Source organism: Gossypium hirsutum, chromosome D10 (assembly GCF_007990345.1).
Source record: "Gossypium hirsutum isolate 1008001.06 chromosome D10, Gossypium_hirsutum_v2.1, whole genome shotgun sequence".
Taxonomy (NCBI): Eukaryota; Viridiplantae; Streptophyta; class Magnoliopsida; order Malvales; family Malvaceae; genus Gossypium; species Gossypium hirsutum.
In genome coordinates this window covers 64,150,106-64,173,550 of record NC_053446.1, presented here as the reverse complement: position 1 = coordinate 64,173,550, position 23,445 = coordinate 64,150,106, and the positions used below count along the sequence as shown (strand labels likewise).

The 23,445-nt window shown below is 32.8% G+C and overlaps 3 protein-coding genes across 5 annotated transcripts; 1 reads left to right on the top strand and 2 right to left on the bottom strand.

The window, feature by feature from the left end:
• The first annotated feature begins 2,710 nt into the window (after positions 1-2,710).
• On the top strand, positions 2,711-5,948 carry LOC121222573 (uncharacterized). Its single transcript, XM_041103592.1, has 3 exons — positions 2,711-3,234; positions 4,406-4,622; positions 5,005-5,948. Exons 1-3 carry the CDS (start codon positions 3,007-3,009, stop codon positions 5,490-5,492), a joined length of 933 nt encoding a protein of 310 aa, XP_040959526.1. The 5' UTR covers positions 2,711-3,006; the 3' UTR covers positions 5,493-5,948.
• A 1,698-nt stretch (positions 5,949-7,646) lies between these two features.
• On the bottom strand, positions 7,647-10,375 carry LOC107934382 (uncharacterized). 3 transcript variants are annotated; one of them, XM_041103589.1, is made up of 3 exons: positions 9,908-10,375; positions 8,312-8,566; positions 7,647-8,145 (listed from the first exon to the last, which is right to left on the bottom strand). In XM_041103589.1, exons 1-3 carry the CDS (start codon positions 10,178-10,180, stop codon positions 7,867-7,869), a joined length of 807 nt encoding a protein of 268 aa, XP_040959523.1. In that variant the 5' UTR covers positions 10,181-10,375; the 3' UTR covers positions 7,647-7,866. The 3 variants fall into 3 exon arrangements, with proteins under 3 accessions (XP_040959523.1, XP_040959525.1, XP_040959524.1); XM_041103591.1 differs by having other exon boundaries at positions 7,647-8,172; positions 9,908-10,371; XM_041103590.1 differs by lacking the exon at positions 9,908-10,375 and adding an exon at positions 9,010-9,251.
• A 10,393-nt stretch (positions 10,376-20,768) lies between these two features.
• On the bottom strand, positions 20,769-23,143 carry LOC107934381 (uncharacterized). Its single transcript, XM_041102041.1, has 3 exons — positions 22,238-23,143; positions 20,972-22,180; positions 20,769-20,825 (listed from the first exon to the last, which is right to left on the bottom strand). The coding sequence occupies exons 1-3, from the start codon at positions 23,141-23,143 to the stop codon at positions 20,769-20,771; spliced, it is 2,172 nt and encodes a 723-aa protein (XP_040957975.1).
• Between the last annotated feature and the right edge of the window lie 302 nt (positions 23,144-23,445).

The following is a 23,445-nucleotide window of genomic DNA, read 5'->3' as shown; positions in this document are numbered from 1 at the left end:
ATAACTAATTATAATATATATATGAGAATTATTTTATGGGACTCTTTTACTATATTATTTTTGATTATTTTAAATTATTTAATGATTTTTAATAATTTTTATATGTCATTAACATATAATTTTGACAATTTTTTTATTCAAAATCTTAAACTCCAAACTTCAAACTCAAATCTTTTAGGGTTCGAGATTAAATCTAGAATTTAGAGTTTAGTGTTTAAGGTTTGGGGCTTAAAGTTTAAAGTAAAAAATTATTAAAATTATGTATTAATGATATAGAAAATATTATTAAAATATTATTAAATAATTAGAAAAGAAGTAGTAAAAGTCATAATCATTCAAACTTTTTTATTTTGTTGTTGTAGTGATAATAATAATAGTAATAATGATGTTATCATTTATGAATATGTACACTTTTCTTTGCCTATTCCATTTATGGTAGTTGCTGACTTGGTCCTAACCCAATTTGGACCAACCCAATTTTTTTTTACTAAAGTTTGTCCACTTAGGTTACCTTATTTTCTAAGGAGAAAATAACATTTAAACCTTAAATTTGTCAAACTTTTTCAATTTAGTTTTTGAGTTTTTCTGGTTTACATTAGTATTTAAATTTAATATTTTTAATTTTGATTTATGTGATGATGTGATATCATGAGATTATATTATGTCATTAACTATTTTAAAAAAATATATTATAACTTTTAAGTGATAGTATGGTATAATATTAAAGTGTTATATCATCACATGAGTCAAAAATTAAGAAAAATAGCCACGTTTAGGTGGTAATTTGAGCAAAATTTTTTAAAAAAATAAATTAAAAAATTTGTCAAATTCAAAAATTAAATATTACTTTATCCTTATTTTATATTACAATTTATTATTTTGCCCCTTTATTTTTTTTAATTATCACAGCTCGAAGTTTTGAAAGAACTAAATTAAAGGTGGAATCAATTGAAATTTTGGTTTTCGATTCAATCACTTTAAAAACTTAAAAAATTATAAAATACTAATAATAATAGTTTAAAAATAAAAATAAAAAAATTGTTAAAAATAAAAAATAAAAAAAAATATTTCTTTTTTAAATGGTTGGTTTCTATTTTTTTACCGATTCGAAATAATTAATTAACATCACTAATTAATTTTATTTTATTATTAAATGTAATTTGAATTTGGAAAAGAAAAATTAAAGCTTAAGTTAGCTCAAATTCCTAGACCTAAAAGTTGGCGATTTATGAAAACTTTAATATTTTGGAAATTGAAAAAGGGAGATTAATGTTATACATAATGGGTATTGCCAAAGTTAGGTGCATTCAATCATTAATTGCAAATTAAAGATTTATAGGACTTTTGGTTGAATTTCATAACTCACCCTATATTTAAAGCCAAGTCTCAATAATAGAGGCAAAAAATTTGTACAACAATATTTGGGAAAATAATAAATTTGAGTCTTTGAATTTTATTTTGTATATATATATTTGAACATTAATATAATTATTGATTCTTATCGTATCTGTTCTTTTTGATGCAATACCTAGAACAGGGGAGAATCTAGGGAGGCTGGCAGGGTCCCGAACCCTCCTGAAATAGAAAATTTTTTATTTAGGCCCTTTATGATTTTTAAGATTTTAAATTAGTAAAGGTAAAATTGCACATTGCTCCCCAAAATGATAAAAATTTGATTTAATCATTTAAATATTGTAAAGATATAGACTATTAAAATTGTGAAATTGTATTTTTACTATCGTAAAAGTTACAATTTAATTTCGGCCCCTCTTAAAAAAATTTTCTGGCTTTACCCCTGACCTAGAACTATCTATAGTTTCTCCCCAACCTTTAATTAAGAGGACAATGCGTTTTAGCGCACTAGAAAAAGTATAGTTTTTCAATAGGTGTTATTTTTTATTGTAATTATATTTTTTTAGAAAAAAACCTACAATTCGTTTAATTTATATTATTATTTTTAGAATATGGTGAGGTTCTATTCTTTTATTCATGATGTTTGAAAAATTGGACCGATGATTTAACCATAATTTTTTTTATTTTCAAATTTATATTGATTTAAAAATTAATGGATATATATCCGATTTTATAATACCAATTAAACCTATTCATTCATATGACTCTCACCTTACCTATTATTTAAAGAAAAACAATTATGATTTTCACATAAAGAATGTGATGATCCATTTATTATTACTAACCAATGAAGCTTTTACTAAGAGGCTTGTGAATTGGAATTTTATACTTTACTAATTTCTTTTTCGAATTATAAGAGGAGTACGTAATACAACTAATACGATTCGAATCTAGACTACACTTGAGACAATGAACATTTTGATTATCAGGCCAATACACATGAACCTATTTTACTTTTATTTTATTTTTCTTGTTTACCTAACATTATTTATAAAAAAAATCATTTTTCAAATTTAATAAAAAACTATATGTCATAAGATATTTTTTTTCAAAAAAATATTTAACGTTAATAAGAAAATCACAACAAAAATCCAAAAAATAAAAAAAAAGTAATTTTCAAATGAATGAACCCTTAATCACGTCTTGCTACAGAAACCTTATTAAGAAATTTACTATTTTTAATAATTAAAATTTATCTGAAAAATTATTAAAAAATACTACTATTAATATAAAAATATTACCATAAATAAAAAAATGTTAGTTATCCAACAAAAATATGATAATAATTCAAAAAAAAAAAAAAAACTAACTTCATCTCTGTCATAACAGAAAAACTGGAACCCATTTTCGTCATTTCACATTTCCGCCATTTTAAAATAAAAACTCTTCTTCTCCGTTCAATCGTCAAATATTTCGTTTGCAATTTCCCCTTTCTCTTCCTCTCTGTTCTTTGCCTTATCCCCCAATAAAATAACCCCTGTTTTTCAATTAAAATTACGAGAACGCCACCCCCTTTTTTGGTTGTCGGTGTGAGGAGGGACGGGGAAAATTGTGATCGGACGACGGCGACGGTGGCGGCGGTGTGTTGTGACGATGATGGAGTGCAGTTTATGGATATCCGCGGGGGATCATAAAAATAACAATAGTAATTCTAATAATAATAGTTTGTGGGGGTTTAGCAATGAAAGTGAACATGATTTGGCTTTAATGGTTAGTGATTTCCTGGAAAACAACGGTGGGAGCGCCGGTGCCGATTCTTGGTGTAGTAGCGATAGCGAGTCCGGCTTCTCCGATCTTATCCACCTCGCTGATAAAATCTCTGTTAGTATTATCTATTAATTATTTCCTTTTGAGATGAATTTGTTTCCTTCTTTTAGGAGTTCATTTTGATTTGTTTAAGAAATTTGAGGTTTTTCTTTAATTTTTTTCAAAAATTTATTTTCAACATTGGGTTTTGGGTTTTACCGTTATCTTCTTCTTGATATATATATTTTTGTTTTAATTTATATGTGGAAGAACTAGCTTAATTAAGGGTTTAAGGCTTGAAGCTTACGTTTTCTCTTTTTGAAATTGTTTATTTTCATTATTATGGTTAATTTTTTGGTCTAAGATAAAGCCATGGAGCTGAATATCCTAAGGAAGTTTACTTTTTATATATATATATATATATTTATATTAGGTTGCAAGTTTGAATATCATGGGTTCTTGAATGGACCTCTTTTGAGAATGAGAAATGAATTTTTGTGGTAAATATGCCTTCATAATATAACAGCAAACCATAATATTGAGCTTGAAATATGAAGCTTTAGTAATTTTTTTCTTCATATAAACAATCACAAAAACCTTGTTTACATGTTTGGGGATTGAAGAATATGTCAATTCATTAGAAACTCCTATATATGGTTATTTGTTCATAATTCAGATATGCTTATTGGTATTGTGAATTTATGATTTGCCTCACTTATTTGAGACCCTTTTGTTACATGGTCTCTTCTTTGATAATGGTTGTTTTATCCATGTTTGCCACTTCATTAGTAAAATTATGATTGTTGCAACTAGAGGAGGAGGAAAGAGTTCTGTTTGGGTTGATATATATATCTATTCCCATGTTCCCTTTCGATTTCACACTTTTAATATCTGTATCATGAATAGTTTCTCTTGAATCAATCCTCATAAATTTTTTAAACCGAGGTTGATCAGTGGAATAAGCTAAAGTGTATTGGTTGATTGGGGTGGCTAGGCTGAAGTTGTATCGAAATATGAATATATGATGATAAATGTCGGATGTTGATATCCGAGTTTATATAACACACTGAAATGTTAAGTTTCCCATAAGTTTGCCTTGTTAATGTGTAATTCTGTTTTTTCTTCTCATTATATCACGTTCGATGCTGGTGTTTGACCTTTTAACATATTCTTTTACCATGGAAAGCATTTACTTGAATCATATTGCTCATCTAATTCTCTTTTGTTTTGCTCTGTTGTGTTGCAGTACTATAAGCACTCTGTGTGTCACTATGATATGGACTTGTTGTCTGTGGTTCATTCACTTATATTATCGATGGGTGAGACGGACCTACACTCTGTGAAGTCGGGTCCATGTAATGCCAGTTGCATAAGGTATTCCCTTGTAAAGCTGTTGAGGCTTTCTGGGTATGATGCTGCTGTTTGTGTATCGAGGTGGCAGCGTAGTGGCAAAGTCCCTGGAGGTATGCTAATAGCCTCTGAATCCTAAATTTTCCCAAGCTGCTTTCAATTCCTCTCTCTCTCTATATGTATAAGCATATTTGTTTCAATTTGTTTCTAGATCATTTCATTCTCGAGTTTGTTGTTGTCTAGAAGATAGAAAATCGGATCGATTTTGAGCCTATTCTTTCTAGATGTCTTGCATATGGTGGAAAATCTATGCACCGCTGTATTTGTTACCCTTATTTCCCGTATTGGAGATTTTATCCCTACCATTCATGATGAGAAGTATTGTTATATTTTGTGTCATTCCTAGGCACCTTTCCGGCAAATGGTTTTCATTTATGCATAAATCATTAAAACGATATTAATTTTGACAAAACCAATTATGACATGTATATGTAGGTGATCATGAGTACATTGATGTGGTCAATTACAGCAATGGGAATTCCGAGCGTGTGATCATCGATATCGACTTCCGAAGCCACTTTGAGATAGCTAGAGCAGTTGATTCATACGACCGAATATTGAATTCACTACCAGTTGTCTATGTTGGTTCCTTGACTCGGTTGAAACAGCTGCTTCAACTTATGGTTGAAGCTGCTAGGTCATCTCTCAAGCAAAACTCGATGCCGTTCCCTCCATGGAGATCTCTTGCTTATTTGCAAGCAAAGTGGTACTCGGCCTACCAACGACAATTTGCTCCTCTCGAACACGACATCAGCGGCAATTCTTCTTCTTGCCATAAGCAATGCAAAGGACATTTAAGGAGGTTGCAACCTTCCCTTCAATCCGAATTAGAAGCAGAACGACTATTGAAACCTATAAACATCGATAATAGCCGAAGATTGAAGCATGACAGGGCACGACGCTCTTCATTCAGGGCTCTCTGACATGTACAGATTTTGATCTGGAAGATTGAAATTCCTTTTTTTTTTTTGGGTGAGAGAATGAACTGTATTACGGCTTTTTTTTCTTAGCTATTCTTTTTCTTGGTAGCGAAATAAGAGTGAATTCGGAATGAGGGGTAGGTTCATATAGCTGATGATCGATTGAGTCAATAACACGCCGCCGCCACGTTTTGTCGTTGAGACATCTTTGTTTCACATCTCGAGCTGGAGAGCCATTTGCTTCTCGTCGATATTCCAAGCACGGTATCGATGTACGAGAACTGCTGCGGTCCAAACGGCATTATAGATTGTTATTGTTTTTCCCTAAGCCTAATATTTTTATAAGGTTGGTAAATTTGTTCTTAAAATTTTGTCCACTTTCTTCTTCATATATGATTTTGATTGTGAAAGATATGCTTTTGATTACAAATATAAAATAGCATATTAGTTGCTTTGTTACTTTCCCTGTTCATGTTCATGGTCTATGTTACTTTACTTATTTATTTACTTTTTGAAAGTAATGTTATAAAAAATAGTGTTACTTAGTAGGATTCTTTATTTGTTAATAATATTATAAAAGTAAAGGGATTAAATTATAGAAGAAATTAAAGCATTTAAATTAAATTAAATTTTACGTTACAAGCTACATTCAAATTATATAATATTTTAATTGAATATCAAATTAAACTATAAATATTGAAATTCAAATTAAATATATTAAAGATGAAAATTAAAAATTAGCCATTTAATATCAGGGTGTGGTCCGTTAAATAAGTAAAAGTTTTGTTGCGATACAATGTATAATATTATGAGGAATCAGACTGGTTTAAATTAGGCTAAGCCTTGGGGAGTGAATAATTTGATATGTGGAATCAGTGTGGTCTATAGATGGGTTGAGTGTAATAAACTTTAATCCATGAAATTTGATGATTCATTGGTTAGACAAATCAAGTGGGTTACAATGTCTTATATAGAAAACAGTCAATAAGTATTTAAGGACAATTTTTAGGAGTAAAATAGATTAAAGTTTTCAAGGTCAAATGCTAAATTTATTATTATACGATAAATATATTCATTTTTTAGTGAAAGGATGAAAATGCAATCGGTAACATAATGCAAAGACTACTACAAACTTTACTCGAGGTATCAGATAATAGCAAAAAAATATTTAATTTATTATCAATGACTTTTTAAATTTAAAGTGCTTTATCATAAAATTAATTGATCAACACACAGGACTATATGATATGTAAACATAATTAAAAATTATTTTATGAGTTGATCATATTGGGGCTTGAACTTTGCAATTGTCAAGTTTAAACTCGATATAAGAACAATTACTAAGTTCCAGGTATAATTTAGATTAAAAAAAGTTAGACTCTAATGTAGGAAAAATTGTCAAATTCAGACTTCAAATAATGATCTAACTATTGTTGAAACCCTCACTGTTAAGAGAAGTTTAGATTTTAACAATGACTTATCAATTCAAATAATATTAAGCTTTTATCAAAGAAAATGAGCAGAAATTCTTAACTATGCAATTTAAAGATAAGTTTATTATAAATTTATTTTTCATAAGTTGATGCAAAATTACAGAAATATAGACAACAACCAAGAAATTAAACAAGAGAGTCTATCATTGTGCTCCCAATTCCCATATGGAAGATCAAATTTCTTCCTAAAATTTACAATTACTTGACTGTTGCTTCAGAAAATTTCTTCAACCTTGCAAATTATAAACATTACACTATGAGACTTATATCCATTTATCTATTTAAAAATCATTTTATTTTGTATCTTATTTGAATATAAATACATTCAAATATTAAATCATTTTATTTATTACACGCATGTAAGTGAAAATGCTAGAAAGTAAGTTAAATTTTGTTATTAATCTTTCCACTTTATGAAAATTTAAGATTTAGTTTGATCATTTTTAATCTTTATATTTTTTAAAATTTAAAATTTTAATCCTCATCAAATGATAGTTATTAAATTTATTGAACTAAATTCTTTTATTTTCAAAATATAATGCAACAAACATATTATCATGTATAATATCATGACAACTTTAGCTTGTCATTTTCACAAATAATTGAATTAACCAATGGATTTAATTGTTTGGATCGAGAATGAAATTTCAAAATTCAAAAAATATAAGTACTAAACTGATCAAATAAACGTATAGGGACTAAATCCATGGAAAATGTTATCAATGTGAAGAGCTAGCCAAGGACTAAACAATGCTCAATGATGTCAATTGTGTTATACACAAATTCTTCTATCACGCCAAAACATGAACATAGACTAGTGAATGACATTCTCATGAAAGAACAACTTCTCATTAAGTTCTTTCAGGCACTTATAGGACTCAGATTTAGTCATCGTAATCTGATTCATCTTCATCATCGTATTCTATATAAGAATTGAGGACCCTTCGGTACTTGTCGGGGCTATCGTACCATGTCGGGGTAGTGATGATTGCTTTTTCTAACCAAAACTTATCATATTCCTTCTTCTCTGTCAGCTTCTCAAAGAACTGGCTCCATTTGTACATGGTGCGCTTCAATCGAACACTTTTGCTTCCTCCGAAGAGATATTTGATGTAGTCCTTTGCCAACCGAGCAAGTTCCTCACCGGTAATGATATATACATACTGTAGCAAGTATCGTCATGTTACAAGCTTTAGAAAGATAAAGGATTAGTTGAAAACAAGAACTGAAAATTTTATCATGTCGAGTTCGGAACATCACAGTTGCAAGATAGTATATCGATTATTTCAAAACTTATTAATGCATGCACAGAAGCGAAGAACTTTTTACCAGGAATATGAAGCCAAGGGTTGCTAAAATCACTTGCATGGTCTCGTCTAAGATCCCAGAGGGGCCTTCATCCTCTGATTCTCCAAATCCATCGCCACCACCGCTGCTGCCGCCACCTCCACCACGCGGTGGATTTTGCCCACTGCCTTCATCATAGTAATCTTGCTTCTCAATCTGCTGCCTTAACACATCTTCGATTGATTGTTTCTTCCCAAAGTTTCCAATAGCTTTCTCGATAGATTTCCACGGTGAACCCTGTAAACAATAATACAATATTCGATCATATTCTTTTAGGTTTCCATATGAAAGTACTAAAACCGTATTACACACCTCAAAAATTGCAACAATCTAGTTTTCTATCAACCATTTCCCTCTACTTTTAAACAAAAATTCTAGAACTACATGCACCCATCATATTATCACCACTACTAAAGATCTGTTCTTCGAGTTGACGAACGAATTGCAAAGACACCGTGAAATCAAAGGGAAGAAACTACAAGTGCATCATAAAAGGCATCATAAAAGGCAGTTTCAGACAGCCATAATAACGGGATAAAAAGTACTTACCAAGATATCATCAATCACTAAACCAAAAGAACATCTAAAGCTTTAAAAGAGAAAGGAAGCTACAACATAAGGTGTGTGAAGCACAAGGACAAGGTTATTTAGTACAATCCAAGGAATGTAAGCAAATAAACCTGTAAAGGGATTGTCGACTCTTTGGAGAAAAGTCTGCAAAGTACTGGTAAAAGTATCATAGTGGCCCTTTTACTAAAAGTCAGATTACATTTTGCCCTTTCTACAAAAAAATAGGCAAATTAATTCTTGTTCATTAAATCAAAGAGCAAAATGACTCTTCTATTGAAAATTACATCTATTTCTTCAGTTAAAAACTGATCCCTATACATTAGAATGAGGTACACATACACATAATATGCCACGTGTAACTTTATAATTATTTTATCAATCACGCCAACAGGAAAAAATAGATGAAATTTCTGACAGAAAAGACTGCTCTTTGATCTAACCTACAGGAACTAGGTGGCAAAATGCAATCTGACTCGAGCCTCCATGATACTCTCGCCGCAAAGTACTGTCCACCTGAAACCAACAATCGGCCCCTTAGTACATTCGGGATTGTCCCTGATAGGGTTTTATCCCTCTACTTCATTCAGAACCCGAATAACAATGGCGGGTTCACAAACCTGGAGATTCTAAGGACCTACCACATTGATTTGAACTCATGCCCCATGGTGCGGGTGAGTCGTTCCACTTTGTGAACCCGTACAATCTCTTTAGTAACTCGAGCTTTCGTACTAAAACCAATACCGAATGTATTGGAGGATCCGTTTAAGAACCCTAAACAAAACCTATAGCTCAACTTGTCAATAACTCAAAAACACAAAAGGAATCATTCTCAAAGTTCAAATGAAAACTCAAGTAACAATTCAATCTAAGTTCTTAAAAACCTAAACCCACTTAAATTAATGCTCAACAAGCAACACATTTAAACCCCAAAAACAAAACAGAACAAGAAAACACAAAATTGCAGCTTACATACATAAACAAAACATATTTGAAGCACCAAACGCTTACCTCATTGTCACCAGCAGGCTTATCTTGGCCTCCAAATTTGCAAACAGTAGTCCCTTGCCGGCATTTCGAAACCGAAACACATCTCTTGTGCTTCAATAAAGGAGCAAACTGTTGAAAACATAGTGATGAACTCGCAATCAATTTCTTGGTAACCGGAACCTTAGCGTTGAAGCAGACAAGATAAGGATACGAAGGGAATAAGAGCTCCGGTTTTCTTGGGTTGGAGACATTGAAACGAGGTAATAAGAATGTATTAACTTGAATCGACTTCATTTTTTTTTTTTTTTTTGCTTTTGGGGTCGCTCACGAGGAATTTGATGAAATGATCGGAGAAATGGTGGGTTTAAAAGCGGAGGAGGAAATGGTCGTGAGTCACGAGGATAAGGCGGCTGGTGACGGTGGGTCTCGAAGGCGCCGGATAAACAAATGAAATTGGGTAGGCTAGTGGCGGCCTCCATTTTAAAAGCTTGTTTTACTATGTATTTGGGTTTTGATCTTTTAATTGCTTAGAAGCCCAAATCTGAAGGAAATTATTTTTTGGGTTAATTTATATTTTAGCTCCTCCACTTAACAGCATGTACTTACTTAGTACTTGGGACTCAGTTGATACTTAAACTTGAAAATCATTAGTTAAGTTTGTACTTTATTTAGGTATCTAATTAACGTTGTTAGATTTTTTCAATTTCAACTTATCATCTTGTGCCACTTCTTCCTCTTCCCTTTAGTGAAATTTAGTACTTTAAAAGTTGGGTTACATTTTGCTCCCTCTGCCAAAAAATGGACAAATTAAGCTATACACGTTAAATCAAAGAGCAAATAGGTCTTTTTTTAAAAAACCCATCAATTTTTGCTGTTAAAAATCAATACATGTACATCAACATGAGATATATAACTGTTTGGGTATCTCATCATCTATGTTAGTTTTTAGTAATACAAATGGTTGAAATTTTTAATAAAAAATATCAGTTTATTATTTGATCCAACATATAATGACTAATTTGTCAACAGTTTGCTCCTTGAATTACTTCACTTTACAAAAATTTCACAACCTAAATTCAGAAGTTGGACGTAACCCCTTTTAGTTCTAGTAACCTCGTTTTTTGGGACGTGACAAGATTTTTTTCATAAATTTTGAATTATGATTTTTACATTTTTTTATGTTTTTTATATTACTTTTTGATGTGAAATATAGGACAAAATTGTGTTACATAAAAAAGAAATCAAATTGAATTAAGTTATAAATAAAGGTTGATGATGACTAAATTTATTACTATAACTTTTGTATAAAACACTAAAGAAGTACTTAAAGACACAATTTTTAGAGGTAAAATTGAATAAAGCTATTAAATTTATTATTATGCTTTAAATATAAAACATCAACGTAAGAATTTAATTGCACAAGTTTAATTAAGTGATTATTTTCTTTCATTTAACATATATGAACAAATATGTTCAGTTTTTTAGTGAAGGGTGAAAATCTAAGTAACCAATGCAAAGACTACTATAAACTTTACCCAAGGTAGTAGATAATATGGAAAAATTATTTGATTTATTATCAACATAACTTCTTAAATTTAAACTTTAGAATAAGATTAATTTGATCATCACATAAGACAATAAGATATGTAAACATAATTAAAAATTATTCTATGGGTAAGATAACGTTGGAGCTTGAACATTGCAATTGTCAAGTTGAGACTTGATATAAAAATAATTATTAAGTTCATAGCAAAACTTAGGCCAAAAACATAAGCTTTAATGTAAAAAAAGTTGTTAAGTCCAGGCCTCGAATAATGATTTAACCATTATTCAAACCTTAAATATTGAGAGTAATTTGGATTTGACCAGATTAATTCAAATAAACAGATATTATTTAACTGTGCAATTTAAAGATAAGTTTATTATAAATTTATTTTTCATACGTTCATGCGAAACTACAGATGACAGCCAAGATGTTAAACAAAATAGACTATCTATATAGGAGATTCCGCCAGTAACTATCTATACCGAAGAACCGGCCAGAAACTATCTATATAGGATTATCTTGTGAGGAAGGTTCACCAAAGACGGACTGTTCCGCGAAGTCAGCCAAGAACTCACAAATGAAGATGATTGCCCGCTTGGTCCATCTGCCTAATGGATTACCTTCTTGGGCTATTTAAACGCTGAAAGTCAGGAAAGGGGTAGTTCTCACCTATTCGCCGAACTTTGTATTCAAAGGCCGCATACGAGGATGTAAGGGGGCGAGTTTCCTCTAAAGAACCGTATTCTCCTTACAATTTTAATTACGAGGGCACAAGTGTTTGGGTGATATGATAAGTCGAGAACAGACTCCGCCATTCCGCGAAACGTATGCAATCTTGCCCTAGGTGGTTGAAAGTTGGCATGTCTGGTTGTGTGGCCATTATCGATGATGTCAAATCAGCAGGATAGAATAAAAAAGGTCAAGGATGCATCTGGAATAAGTCAAGTATTAACAGGGATCAGAAAGGGGCACCTTTATGCTCAAAAATCCGCCATTGAATACGACCTAGATGAGTGAAATCAGTCCCTTACCCTAAAGGAGAGAGATGACGACAATCTCAATTTGATGGAAGAGAGTTCCGCGCCACAAGTGCTTCACCTAGCGAAACACATTAAGAAATTTGACTAATATCCACTACCAAACTCAACAGTTCCCTTACCTTTCAGGCGACAGAAAAAGAAGTGAAACAACAAATAACACTACCCAAAAGGAAAACAATCCACTTACCCCGAGAAACACATAAATTACGAACTACGATTACTAACTGCTAATAACAGAAGACAGTGGAGCGATGAGTCAAGTCAGAAGAATAGCCCAAAGATGGGAGGGCGACAAAGACGAAAAGAAACGAATAAAGAAAGATACAGAAGAAGAATGACAAGTTTTGTAAAAAGAATATCAGAAAACTTTTCTTTGACACTAAAGAATTAATCGTGAAAAACAAACAAAATGAGTAAAAGATGGAGAAGTGGGGGAGAGGAACGTGAGAGTGGGAAGATGGTGGGATACAGAACGGTTGAGACAGATTTTGTTTAGAGAAATTTTAGGATAAATAATTAAAAAAAAAACTACCCATCACTCCCACGGTTAAGTACTATCTGCATTCTGCAAATTGGTCACCGATAGCGGCGACAACTGCTTCGACTTGGCATCCGCCGTTCTCGCTTTTTTTGATATACAATTTTCCAGAAAGCTATTTTGGAACATTGATTACAAGTTAAAGAAGTGGAAGTGGATGTTAATTAAGGAGTAGCACATATTTGGAGGGACTTAATAGAAAAAAGAGTTTAAATTATTGGATATAAATTGAAAGTAACCAGATATTAAAAAACTTTGTAGTTCTAGTCCAAATACAGACATATTATTATTGCTAATATACATCTAATAAATCTAAATGGATTCTCATTGCGTGTGATGATCAATATCGACTTTCGAGTCCACTACGAGATAGCTTGAGCTATTGATTCATACGACCGGATATTGAGTTCATTACCGGTTTGTACACAAACTGTGAGGTTTTTACCACGGTTTCGAGACTTTTTTTGTAACATTTCCAGATTCGGCCATAACGTTTAGGCTGAATTTTGGGGTGTTACAAACACACAAGGTTTAGACTCAAATTTGTACACAAAGAATCTGTCTGGATTTATTAGATGTATATTAGCTATAATAAAATGTTTGTACTTGGACAAGAACTACAAAGTCTTTTAATATCTTGGTTAGTTTCAATTTAAATCCAATAATTTAAACTCTTTTTCTATTAAATCCCCCCAAATATGTGCATGATTTTCCATTGGTGGGGTTTTCAATGGAAGCTTGTTGGGAGTTTTGATGATTAAGTTTCGCTATGTTGTATTGTGAATTTGACAGGACTCCATAAAAGCTTATGGCTGATATTGATTTCAAAGTCATGTTGGGTTAAGGGTGGCTCATGATGACTTTCAATTGTTAGAAGGATATTGGTGGTGTTGGCCTACGAAAAGTAGTTCATTTAGGAGCATAGTCAACGAGAACATTATTCTGTGGAAACCACCTTCCCTGGGGGAATGAAGTTAAATGTAGCAGGTGTTGTAAAGGAGGTTAAAGCGGGTTGTGGTGGGATATCGAGAGACGATAAAAAAGTGGCCTACACTATTTTCTTTGGGATGATTGAGGTTTCGGGATTGGGAATGGCTAAGGAAGAGCCACAAAAATAGCAGTGAAGATGTTTAATAGTATGGGATGGCATGAGAAAGTTCTTTTGGTTATTAAATTTAGCTTGTGTGTTGTTCTGAAGTGGTTGTTGGATAGGAGCTATAGACCGTGGATGTTGCGGAATCTGTGCATTGGTATTGACTGTGGTATTAATCAACTGTTGAGTGTTCAATTAGTAATTATACTTTGGCAAGGCAATTGTATGGATAATGCTGTGGCAAAAGCATGTATAAGGAGATCTTCGCTATTTAAAACCTGGTGGTGTTTTCTGTGATTGATTGAGTTGTAGTTGATTGCTTCATGTCAGGTTGTTCTTTAGAGTGTAAGAGTACTATGGATGTTTTGTAATCTTTTCGTCTTTGAAAAAGGTTGGATTTCACCAATTTGCTTCTATTTTTGTTATCTTTATATTGACTAAGAAAAAAAAAAAATCCACTTCCACTTCCACTTCTTTAACTTGTAATCAATGTTCTAAAAAAACTTTATGGGAAATTGTATATCAAGAAAGGTGAGAACGGCGGATGCTGAACTGAAGCCTTTGTCACCGTTATCGGTGGCCACTTTGCTGATGGTGAAAGATTGACCTCACCAAAAGAGCAATAGGAAGCTACCAGGAGGTACTGTAAGACACTTTGATAATAACGACCCCCTGCTATAGTTGTTTGATGGCTGGTTGGTTGGCTGAAGAGTGCCGTGTGCCGTCAAGCAGGCTTTACTAGGTAAAACCTTTGATAAACTATACGTCTATACATACAAAAATATATGTTATAAGCTTCCATATATACATGCATATAGATCTTTTAGTTTTATTTTGTCAAGCAAATGATATTTCTATGTTGTTTGGATTCTTAAAATACAACATCTCAACTTAAAAATACTTAGAAAATGGGGAAAAACAACTAATCTTCTATCATTATTATCCTATTCTATGTGGTTGGATTCAAATTTTAATACTAGGTTGGATCAAATTCATATAGGATGATACAAAATTTTAATATTTTATGTCAATTTTTTTTATTTTTCTTTAATTATTTTTATTTTTTCTAACTCTATTAAAAATATAATTGTCCTCTAATCATTTTTATCCTGTTCTATGTGGTTGGATTCAAATATTAAGTGTATAGATTTCTATATAGAAAACACATCACGAAATATATAATGATTCATTTACGTAAAAATTAATTCATCTACTACTAGACTAATTGCTCTGAACGCACTGCATAAAGATTTTAACGGTTTATCTACTATTAGATTAATTGCTATGTAATTGTTTGTCCTTGTCTTTTTAAACAAAAAAAAATTAATTCATAATGCAATTTTTTAATTAATATTTTTATCTTTCCGATGCTTAAGTTAAAAACCAAAATTAAAAAAAAATGCGCAAATTATAAAATAAAAAAACATGCAGTACACAATTTTATGTAACGTACGTAATTTTATTCATGCTTGCACGTTGCACGTCCAAATTGAGATAGGGGTATATCAATAAAAAACTATGCTTCCTCAACCAAATTATTGAATAATAGCTTAAATAAAAGAAATGAAACAACCTACTAGGACTAATTTAAAAACAAGAAGAAAATTAAGAGCAAAAACTGCAAAATCCTAGAAAAAGAGAAGCACACCAACCCTCTAAAGGCCTATAAATAGTGCAAAAAAAAAAGCACTAGGCAACAACACATCCATAGACATTTTAGCATTAGCATTTTAGTGGTCATGACTTCAAGTGGTGAGTCAAGCTCGAGAAGGAATGCAACAATGGCAGATGCCGAACCAAAGCAATTGTCGTCGCTATCAATAATCACTTTGCAGAATATAAAAGATCGGCCTCATCAAAAGAGAAACAGGAAGCTACCAGGAGGCACTGTTAGGTATTTTGACAATAACGAACCCCGCTATGGTTGGCTGTTGAATGGTTGGTTGGCTGAAGAGCGTCGTGTGCCGTCAGGCAGGCTCTACAGGGTAAAACCTTTGATAATCACATGCACATAAATTTTATAGATCTTTTAGTTTTATTTTGTCAAGCAAATGATATTTCTATGTTGTTTGGATTCTTAAAATACAACATCTCAACTGAAAGATACTTAGAAAATGGGGAAAAATAACTAGTCTTCTATCATTTTTATCCGATTCTATGTGGTTGGATTCAAATTTCAATACTAGATTGGATCAATTTCATATAAATTGATACAAAATTTTGATATTTTATTTCAATTTTTTTATTTTTCTTTAATTATTTTTATTTTCTATAACTCTATTAAAAATATAATTGTCCTCTAATTATTTTTATCCTGTTCTATGTGGTTGGATTCAAATTTTAATACTAGATTCTATCAAATTCGTATAGACTGATAAAAAATTAAAAATATTACACCATGAATTAGAGATAAAAATAATGATCAGTAAAATGTAAAAAGAGATGATTAATAAAAAAATGTTCTTTTTTTAGAAAAAGGTATAATTTATTTTATCTGAATTAATCAAGGATGAATGAAGATGAAGCCCATTTTTTTCCAGGCACACAGTACTTCAGTTTTTGTGCGGTACTGACGCCTAGCTGGGTCATAATAATACTGCACCCATCATCGTCATCAGCCATTTATTATCAATGTAAAATTTTCATTATATATTTATTAACTGCAAAACATACAAAAGGGTTAGTTAATTATAGATAATTTAAGAAAAAAAGAGCAAAACAACTATCCAAACTCTAGTCCATATACTACCTGTTGTCAATGAGGCTTTAGTATTATCAGTAAAGTTCAAAGTTATGGGTCGTGTTTTACTATGTATAATTGTTATATGTGAGTCTATAGTTCTATCATACACAATTGTCAGGTGTGGGTTCTATCTAATTTGTTTGTGTTTTTTTTATTGGTTTGATTTTATTTGTAATTGTTTGTGCATGTATTGTATTATATTTGTACTTATAAACTCCCAAGAAAAATAAGATACCTCTGATTTGACCGTTGAAATCTCACTACCATTTCATTTGCTTGAAAAAATAAAACTAAAAGATTTATAAAATCTATATGCATGTATATATGGAAGCATATATCATATATCTTTGTACGTATAGATTATCAAAGGTTTTACCCTGTAGAGCCAGCTTGACAGCACAAGGCGCTCATCAGAAGCAAGTAGCCAACAACCAACTATAGCGGGGGTTAGTTGTTGTCAAAGTGCCTAACAGTACCTCCATGTAGCTTCCTATTGCTCTTTTGATGAGGCTGATCTTTTACTATCTGCAAAGTGGCCACCGATAGCGGTGATAACTGCTCCGGTTTAGCATCCGCCGTTCTCGCCTTTCTTGATATACAATTTCCTAGAAAGCTATTTTAGAACATTGGTCACAAGTTAAAGAATTGGAAGTGGATGTTAATTAAATAGCACATATTTGGAGGGACTTAATAGAAAAGGAGTTTAAATTATTGGATTTAAATTGAAATTAATGAAGATATAAAAGAAAAAACTTTGGAGCTCTTGTCCAAATACAGGCATATTATTATTGCTAATAAATCTAAATGGATTCTCATTGCCATTTGTGTAGAAATCTGAGTCAAATCCGAGTCAGCATGTATTATGTAACTGTTGTTTTGAGATTAATTTTTTAGAAACACTTGTCAAATATTTTTTTAACGTTAATTACCAAAAAACAGTAAGTAATTTTTTTTAAGTTGATAGGGTTAACTATTTAAATTAATTAATAACATTATAGAAGTAAAGGGATTAAATTATGTCGAAAATTAAAGTATGTAAATTAAATTTTAAGTTTCAAATAGCTTAGGAGTTAAATTTGAAATTAATCATGGTTAAAACCTAAAAGAAAGGGAAACCACTTATTAATATATAAAATTATTAGAGTATTCAAATTATATATAATTATATAATATTTTAATTAAAAAGTTGATGATATTAATAATTGAGATTAATTAATGACATCATATAAATTAGGATCAAATTATGTTAGAAATTAAATTATAAAAATTGAATTTCAAAATTAAAATATATTAGAGGAAACAAAACTAATATCTTATTATTTATAGTAAAAGAAAAAAAGTAAAGTGAGCTTCGAATGTGCCACGTGACAAAACTTTCCATTTCGATTTAGTATATAGATTAAATATAAAAGTGTGGTCCATCCAATATATGAAGAAAAATAGAACTTCAAAAATACATTTGCATTAAATATAAAACCATGACTAGATGTTATGGTTGAATCTGGAGAAGATACACCAATACGTTTGAAAAACCAATTTAAAATTCAACTTAGAAATCGTGTGATAAAAAATCTTAAATTTTAGTTGCCCTCATATGATTTTAGAAAATCTCAAGTTTGAAAACACTTATTTCACAACATAATCATTTAATCATTTATTTAGAAAAGCAACGAAAGATTTTGGGGTTAATATTTGAAAACCGTGATTTCTACAATTGAAGACGTATAATTTTTTTCGATTTTGCATATTCAAAAATTTACATTGTTAACTTTCATAAAACCTAATTTAAATTCTTGCAGTGTAAAAATCTTAGTTTGTTTAATTTTGAAAACCCAGCATTGATTGTTTATCAACATAAACCATGCAGGAAAACTTTAACTAAATAACAATACCCAAAACCAAAATTAAATCCGAAAACTTAGTCCAGAAACCAAATGTCCAGAAACTTAATTAATAATAATTGAAACCATCTTAAGCGGGAAAACATATCCGAGCTCCCGCATGCTGTCCACTTCTAAGTTTCCCAGAACTCGTCCATCCAATCACACCAAAAGATAGTTGTGGTTAATGCCACCAGAGTTGCAATTAAAACTACCAGATTTGATATGTGGTAAAGCCACTATATTGCAGCCAAGATGCTACACAGAAATGTGGATAAATCACCAGATAGTGCAGATTATTAAACTGTGAGGACTTCCTCCTTCAGACATTATCCCAAACCCCATCTAATGAGACATGGCATGCTTATATTGAATCTGAATGAAAAGCATGTAGAACATGCAATTGTACACTAACAGAAGTCAGAAGGCATGGAACTCCCTGCTTCGCAGAGATGTCACATTCTCAACCAATGCAAATCAGATTTGCCATAACGTCACATGCATGGTCATATAGAAAATTTAGAGGCATAGAATTTAACATGTTGAGACATCATATGCTCAAACACAACATAACAAAATGGAAACATGCCATCACAATTGACAAAACACAGATCATACATACATAATTCACATACCTTAAACACATCACATACATAAGCATCTTAACATATTCCTCGTCTTCAAGCCTATTAAGCAGATCAGACCCTACAAAGAATCTAATTATGAATCACAGATCAAAATGGCCCTAAGTGACAAATTTTTCCAAAAAATGAGCCTACACGCCCAACTGGCCTAGTTCGTATAGCCCACACGGCCCAAATAGCTCAGCTTGTGTGGGTCACATGGTCCCACACGGTCTATCACATGGTCTACCACATTGTCATCTGACTTCAATAGTGAGTTTATCGATTTTCTGTTGATCGCCATTTTTATGAGTTTGAGTCACACACTTGGTCAAATTTCAATGTAGATTCCTAAAAACATCATTCACTTAACGAATTAGCCCACGAAAGATAATCGATTAAGAGGATATGGTCTTTGATTTTCTTAAAATACTAATGAAACCAAAATACGATCAACTCAAATAGCCACAACCCCAAATTGGCATTAAAACACTTACCCTAGAATGAAATCAGCACCCTCACAAGTCTTAATTTTCTGAAAATCTAAATAACCTAATGCAAAGACTACTATAAACTTTACCCAGGGTAGCAGATAATATCGAAAAATTATTTGATTTATTATCAACATAACTTCTTAAATTTAAACTTTAGAATAAGATTAATTTGATCATCACATAAGACAATAAGGTATATAATTAAAAACTATTCTATGGGTAAGATAACATTGGAGCTTGAACATTGCAATTGTCAAGTTTAGACCCGATATAAAAATAATTATTAAGTTCAGCATAACTTAGACCAAAAACATTTAAGCCTTAATGTAGAAAAAGTTGTTAAGTCCAGGCCTAGAATAATGATTTAACCATTATTCAAACCTTAAATATTGAGAGGAATTTGGATTTGACCAGATTAATTCAAATAAACAGATATTACTTAACTGTGCAATTTAAAGATAAGTTTATTATAAACTTATTTTTGATACGTTCATGCGAAACTACAGATGACAACCAAGATGTTAAACAAAAGAGACTATCTATATAGGAGATTCCGCCAGTAACTATCTATTCCGAAGAATCGGCCAGTAACTATCTATATAGGATTATCTTGTGAGGAAGGTTCACCAAAGACGGTCTGTTCCGCGAAGTCAGCCAAGAACTCACAAATGAAGAGGATTGGCCGCTTGGTCCATCTGCCTAATGGATTACCTTCTTGGGCTATTTAAACGCTGAAAGTCAGGAAAGGGGTTTGTACAACCCATTTTGCCCAACCCAGTATCCAAATAAATTACAAACCCAAAAATTAAAAATTAAAACCCCTAACCCATTTACAAAATTAACCCAGCACCCTGGCCCAATAAGTCAAGCCCACGTGAGACAGAGTTTCAGAGATTGAAACCCTAGTACCTTACTTGGCACTGCCCTAAACGCTATGCTCCACTTGCCTCTGCTCCACCGCCATTGTCATGCCATCAAGTACCTGCAAACATTTAAAGAGAAATGACAGCACTAGCAATAGGAAAGATGTATAAAAGCCGAACTTGGAATCCTCAGTCCAGAATACATGGTTCCTCCTGATATGAAGGTTCTGGATATGTGGGGGAAAGCCATAGGTTCCCAATCAACTTCTTCTCCGTTCAAACGCGCCTTCCTTCTCTCTTGTCTTTTCTCCAACTCTTTCCTTCTTTGCTTAGCACTTGGCTTAAATCCTAAACCAAAGCGGTCTCGTTTATCCTTTACCGTGGGTACCTCTATCCTTCCTTGAAGGTATCTTCCCAGTCCTCTTCTAGGTACATCCCCTTTTCCAACTGTCATTTGTAGTCCCATCCTCGTGGCTCTAGATATGCTGGGCATCGGGATTTTCTTTCCCTCAATGACAAAGGTTGCATTTACGAATTCTAAGGATCGAAAGGAACATTCGACTGCCTGATCATCCGTTCCCAAATATGGTGCGTCACTAGTTACTGAGGCAATGATGTCTTCCTCAGCATTAATCGTAATTAACCGGCCTTCTGTTACCAACTTCAACTTCTGGTGCAATGATGAAGGCACCGCCCCTGCTGAATGAATCCATGGTCTCCCCAGCAAGTAATTATACGAAGGCTTGATATCCATCACTAAGAAATCCACCTCGTATGTATTCGGGCCAATCAAGAGGGGTATTTCTATTCTTCGCATCACCTTTCTTTCGGTACCATCAAATGCTCTCACTATATTCTGGCATGATTTCATGTGGGAACCATCCACTGGTAACCTATTTAAGGTAGATAGGGGTAAAACATTCAAGGCTGATCCATTATCAATTAGTACTCCCGCTAACGTATACTCCCCGCAACGGGTAGTGATATGTAATGCTTTGGTGGCTCCTCTTCCCCCCGGCGGTATTTCATCATCATTAAAGAAAATGAAATTATCAGCACTGATATTGTTAACCAAACGGTCCAACTTATTCACTGAGATATCGCTAGCAATATAAGTTTCATTTAGCACCTTAATCAACGCATTACGATGTACCTCTGAACTTAGAAGCAATTCAAGCACCGAGATACGAGCCGGTTGCTTATGTAATTGTTCTACCACGCTGTACTCGCTATGTTTTAAGAATTTTAGAAATTCTTTAGCCTCATTTTCAGTTACCGACTGATTGACACGCTGCTCAATTTTATCTGCTTTTGCTTTTCCCAATTCAACTGCTAAGGCTTTTCCTTTTCCAGATTCCACTCTTGCGTTTGCCGGATCATAGCGTTTTCCACTTCGTGTATAGAATCCTTCATCCTCTCCTGAAGCATTTACCAAGCTCTCTTCTCCTGGGATTGTTATATTGCAGTCGTAATTCTAAGGAACCTTTTTGCTATCCTTGTAGGGAAAGGATACAGGTTTTTGGATTATGACCTTTGGTGCTATTTGTATTTCAGATTCTCTGCTCATTGGTTTTGAAATAATCACCACCGGGTGATTAGCCTTTTGGGCTTTCCCCGTAGATCCTTCTCCTGCAGCATAAACCTCTCCTTCTTCTGGTCCCTTAATCTCTTCATAAAACCCCAATTCTTTGTTATTCATTAAGTTTTGTACCATGGTTCTGAACTCAGTGCATTTTTGGATGTCGTGGCCTTCTTCTGTATGGAACTCACAAAACTTCCTTGCTCCTCCAGGCCTTTCTATTGAACCTTGCTTGATGAGACCTCTTTTCATCATTTGTTTCCAAACCCATTCAAGGGGGTTCTTTATCTCTGTTATGTTGGCTTTGACTCTCCTTCCTCCATACTCAATTATCGCATTCACCCCTTTATTATCATGGTTGGGCAACGGATTCTCTGCTACATTCGGTCCTGATGAGTCGCCAATCTTTACGATCCCCAAATTGATAAGTTTTTCAACTAACTTCTTGAATGCAGTGCAGTTCTCAATCGAGTGCCCCTTAGTCCCCGCGTGATATTCGCATTGGGCGTTTGCGTCATACCACTTAGGGTATGGAAGTTGCATTGGTTTTAAGTAAAATGGAGATACCACATGTGCATCGAATAAGTTCTGGTACAATTCCCTATACGTCACTGGGATGGGTGTGAATTGAGGTCTTTCTACGTTTGACCTTTGATTAGATTCCTGTTTCGAAGAACCTTGCTGATTAGCGGTTACTGCTCTGGCCTGCCCCACCGTGATTGATTTAGAATGGCCCCTGTTAAACATACTTGCATTGTTTATCTCATGCTCTTTTTTTCTTGGTGCTGACCTTTTAGTACTTTCTCCTGCTTCTATCCTGCCGCATTTTATGGCATTCTCTATCATTTCTCTAGACATCACTATGTCTGAAAAGCTTTTAGTGGCACTTCCTAACATGTGGCCGAGAAATGGAGCTTTTAGAGTATTGATAAAAAGCATAGTTATCTCTTTCTCTAAAAGTGGTGGTTGAACTTGTGCAGCCACTTCCCTCCATCTCTAAGCATATTGCCGGAAACTCTCATTAGGCTTCTTTTCCATGTTTTGCAATACAATTCGATCGGGCGTTATATCCATCACGTGTCTATACTGCTTCATAAAGGCTTGCGCCAAATCTTTCCATGAATGAATGTTGGCCCGACTTAATTGGTTGTACCATCTAG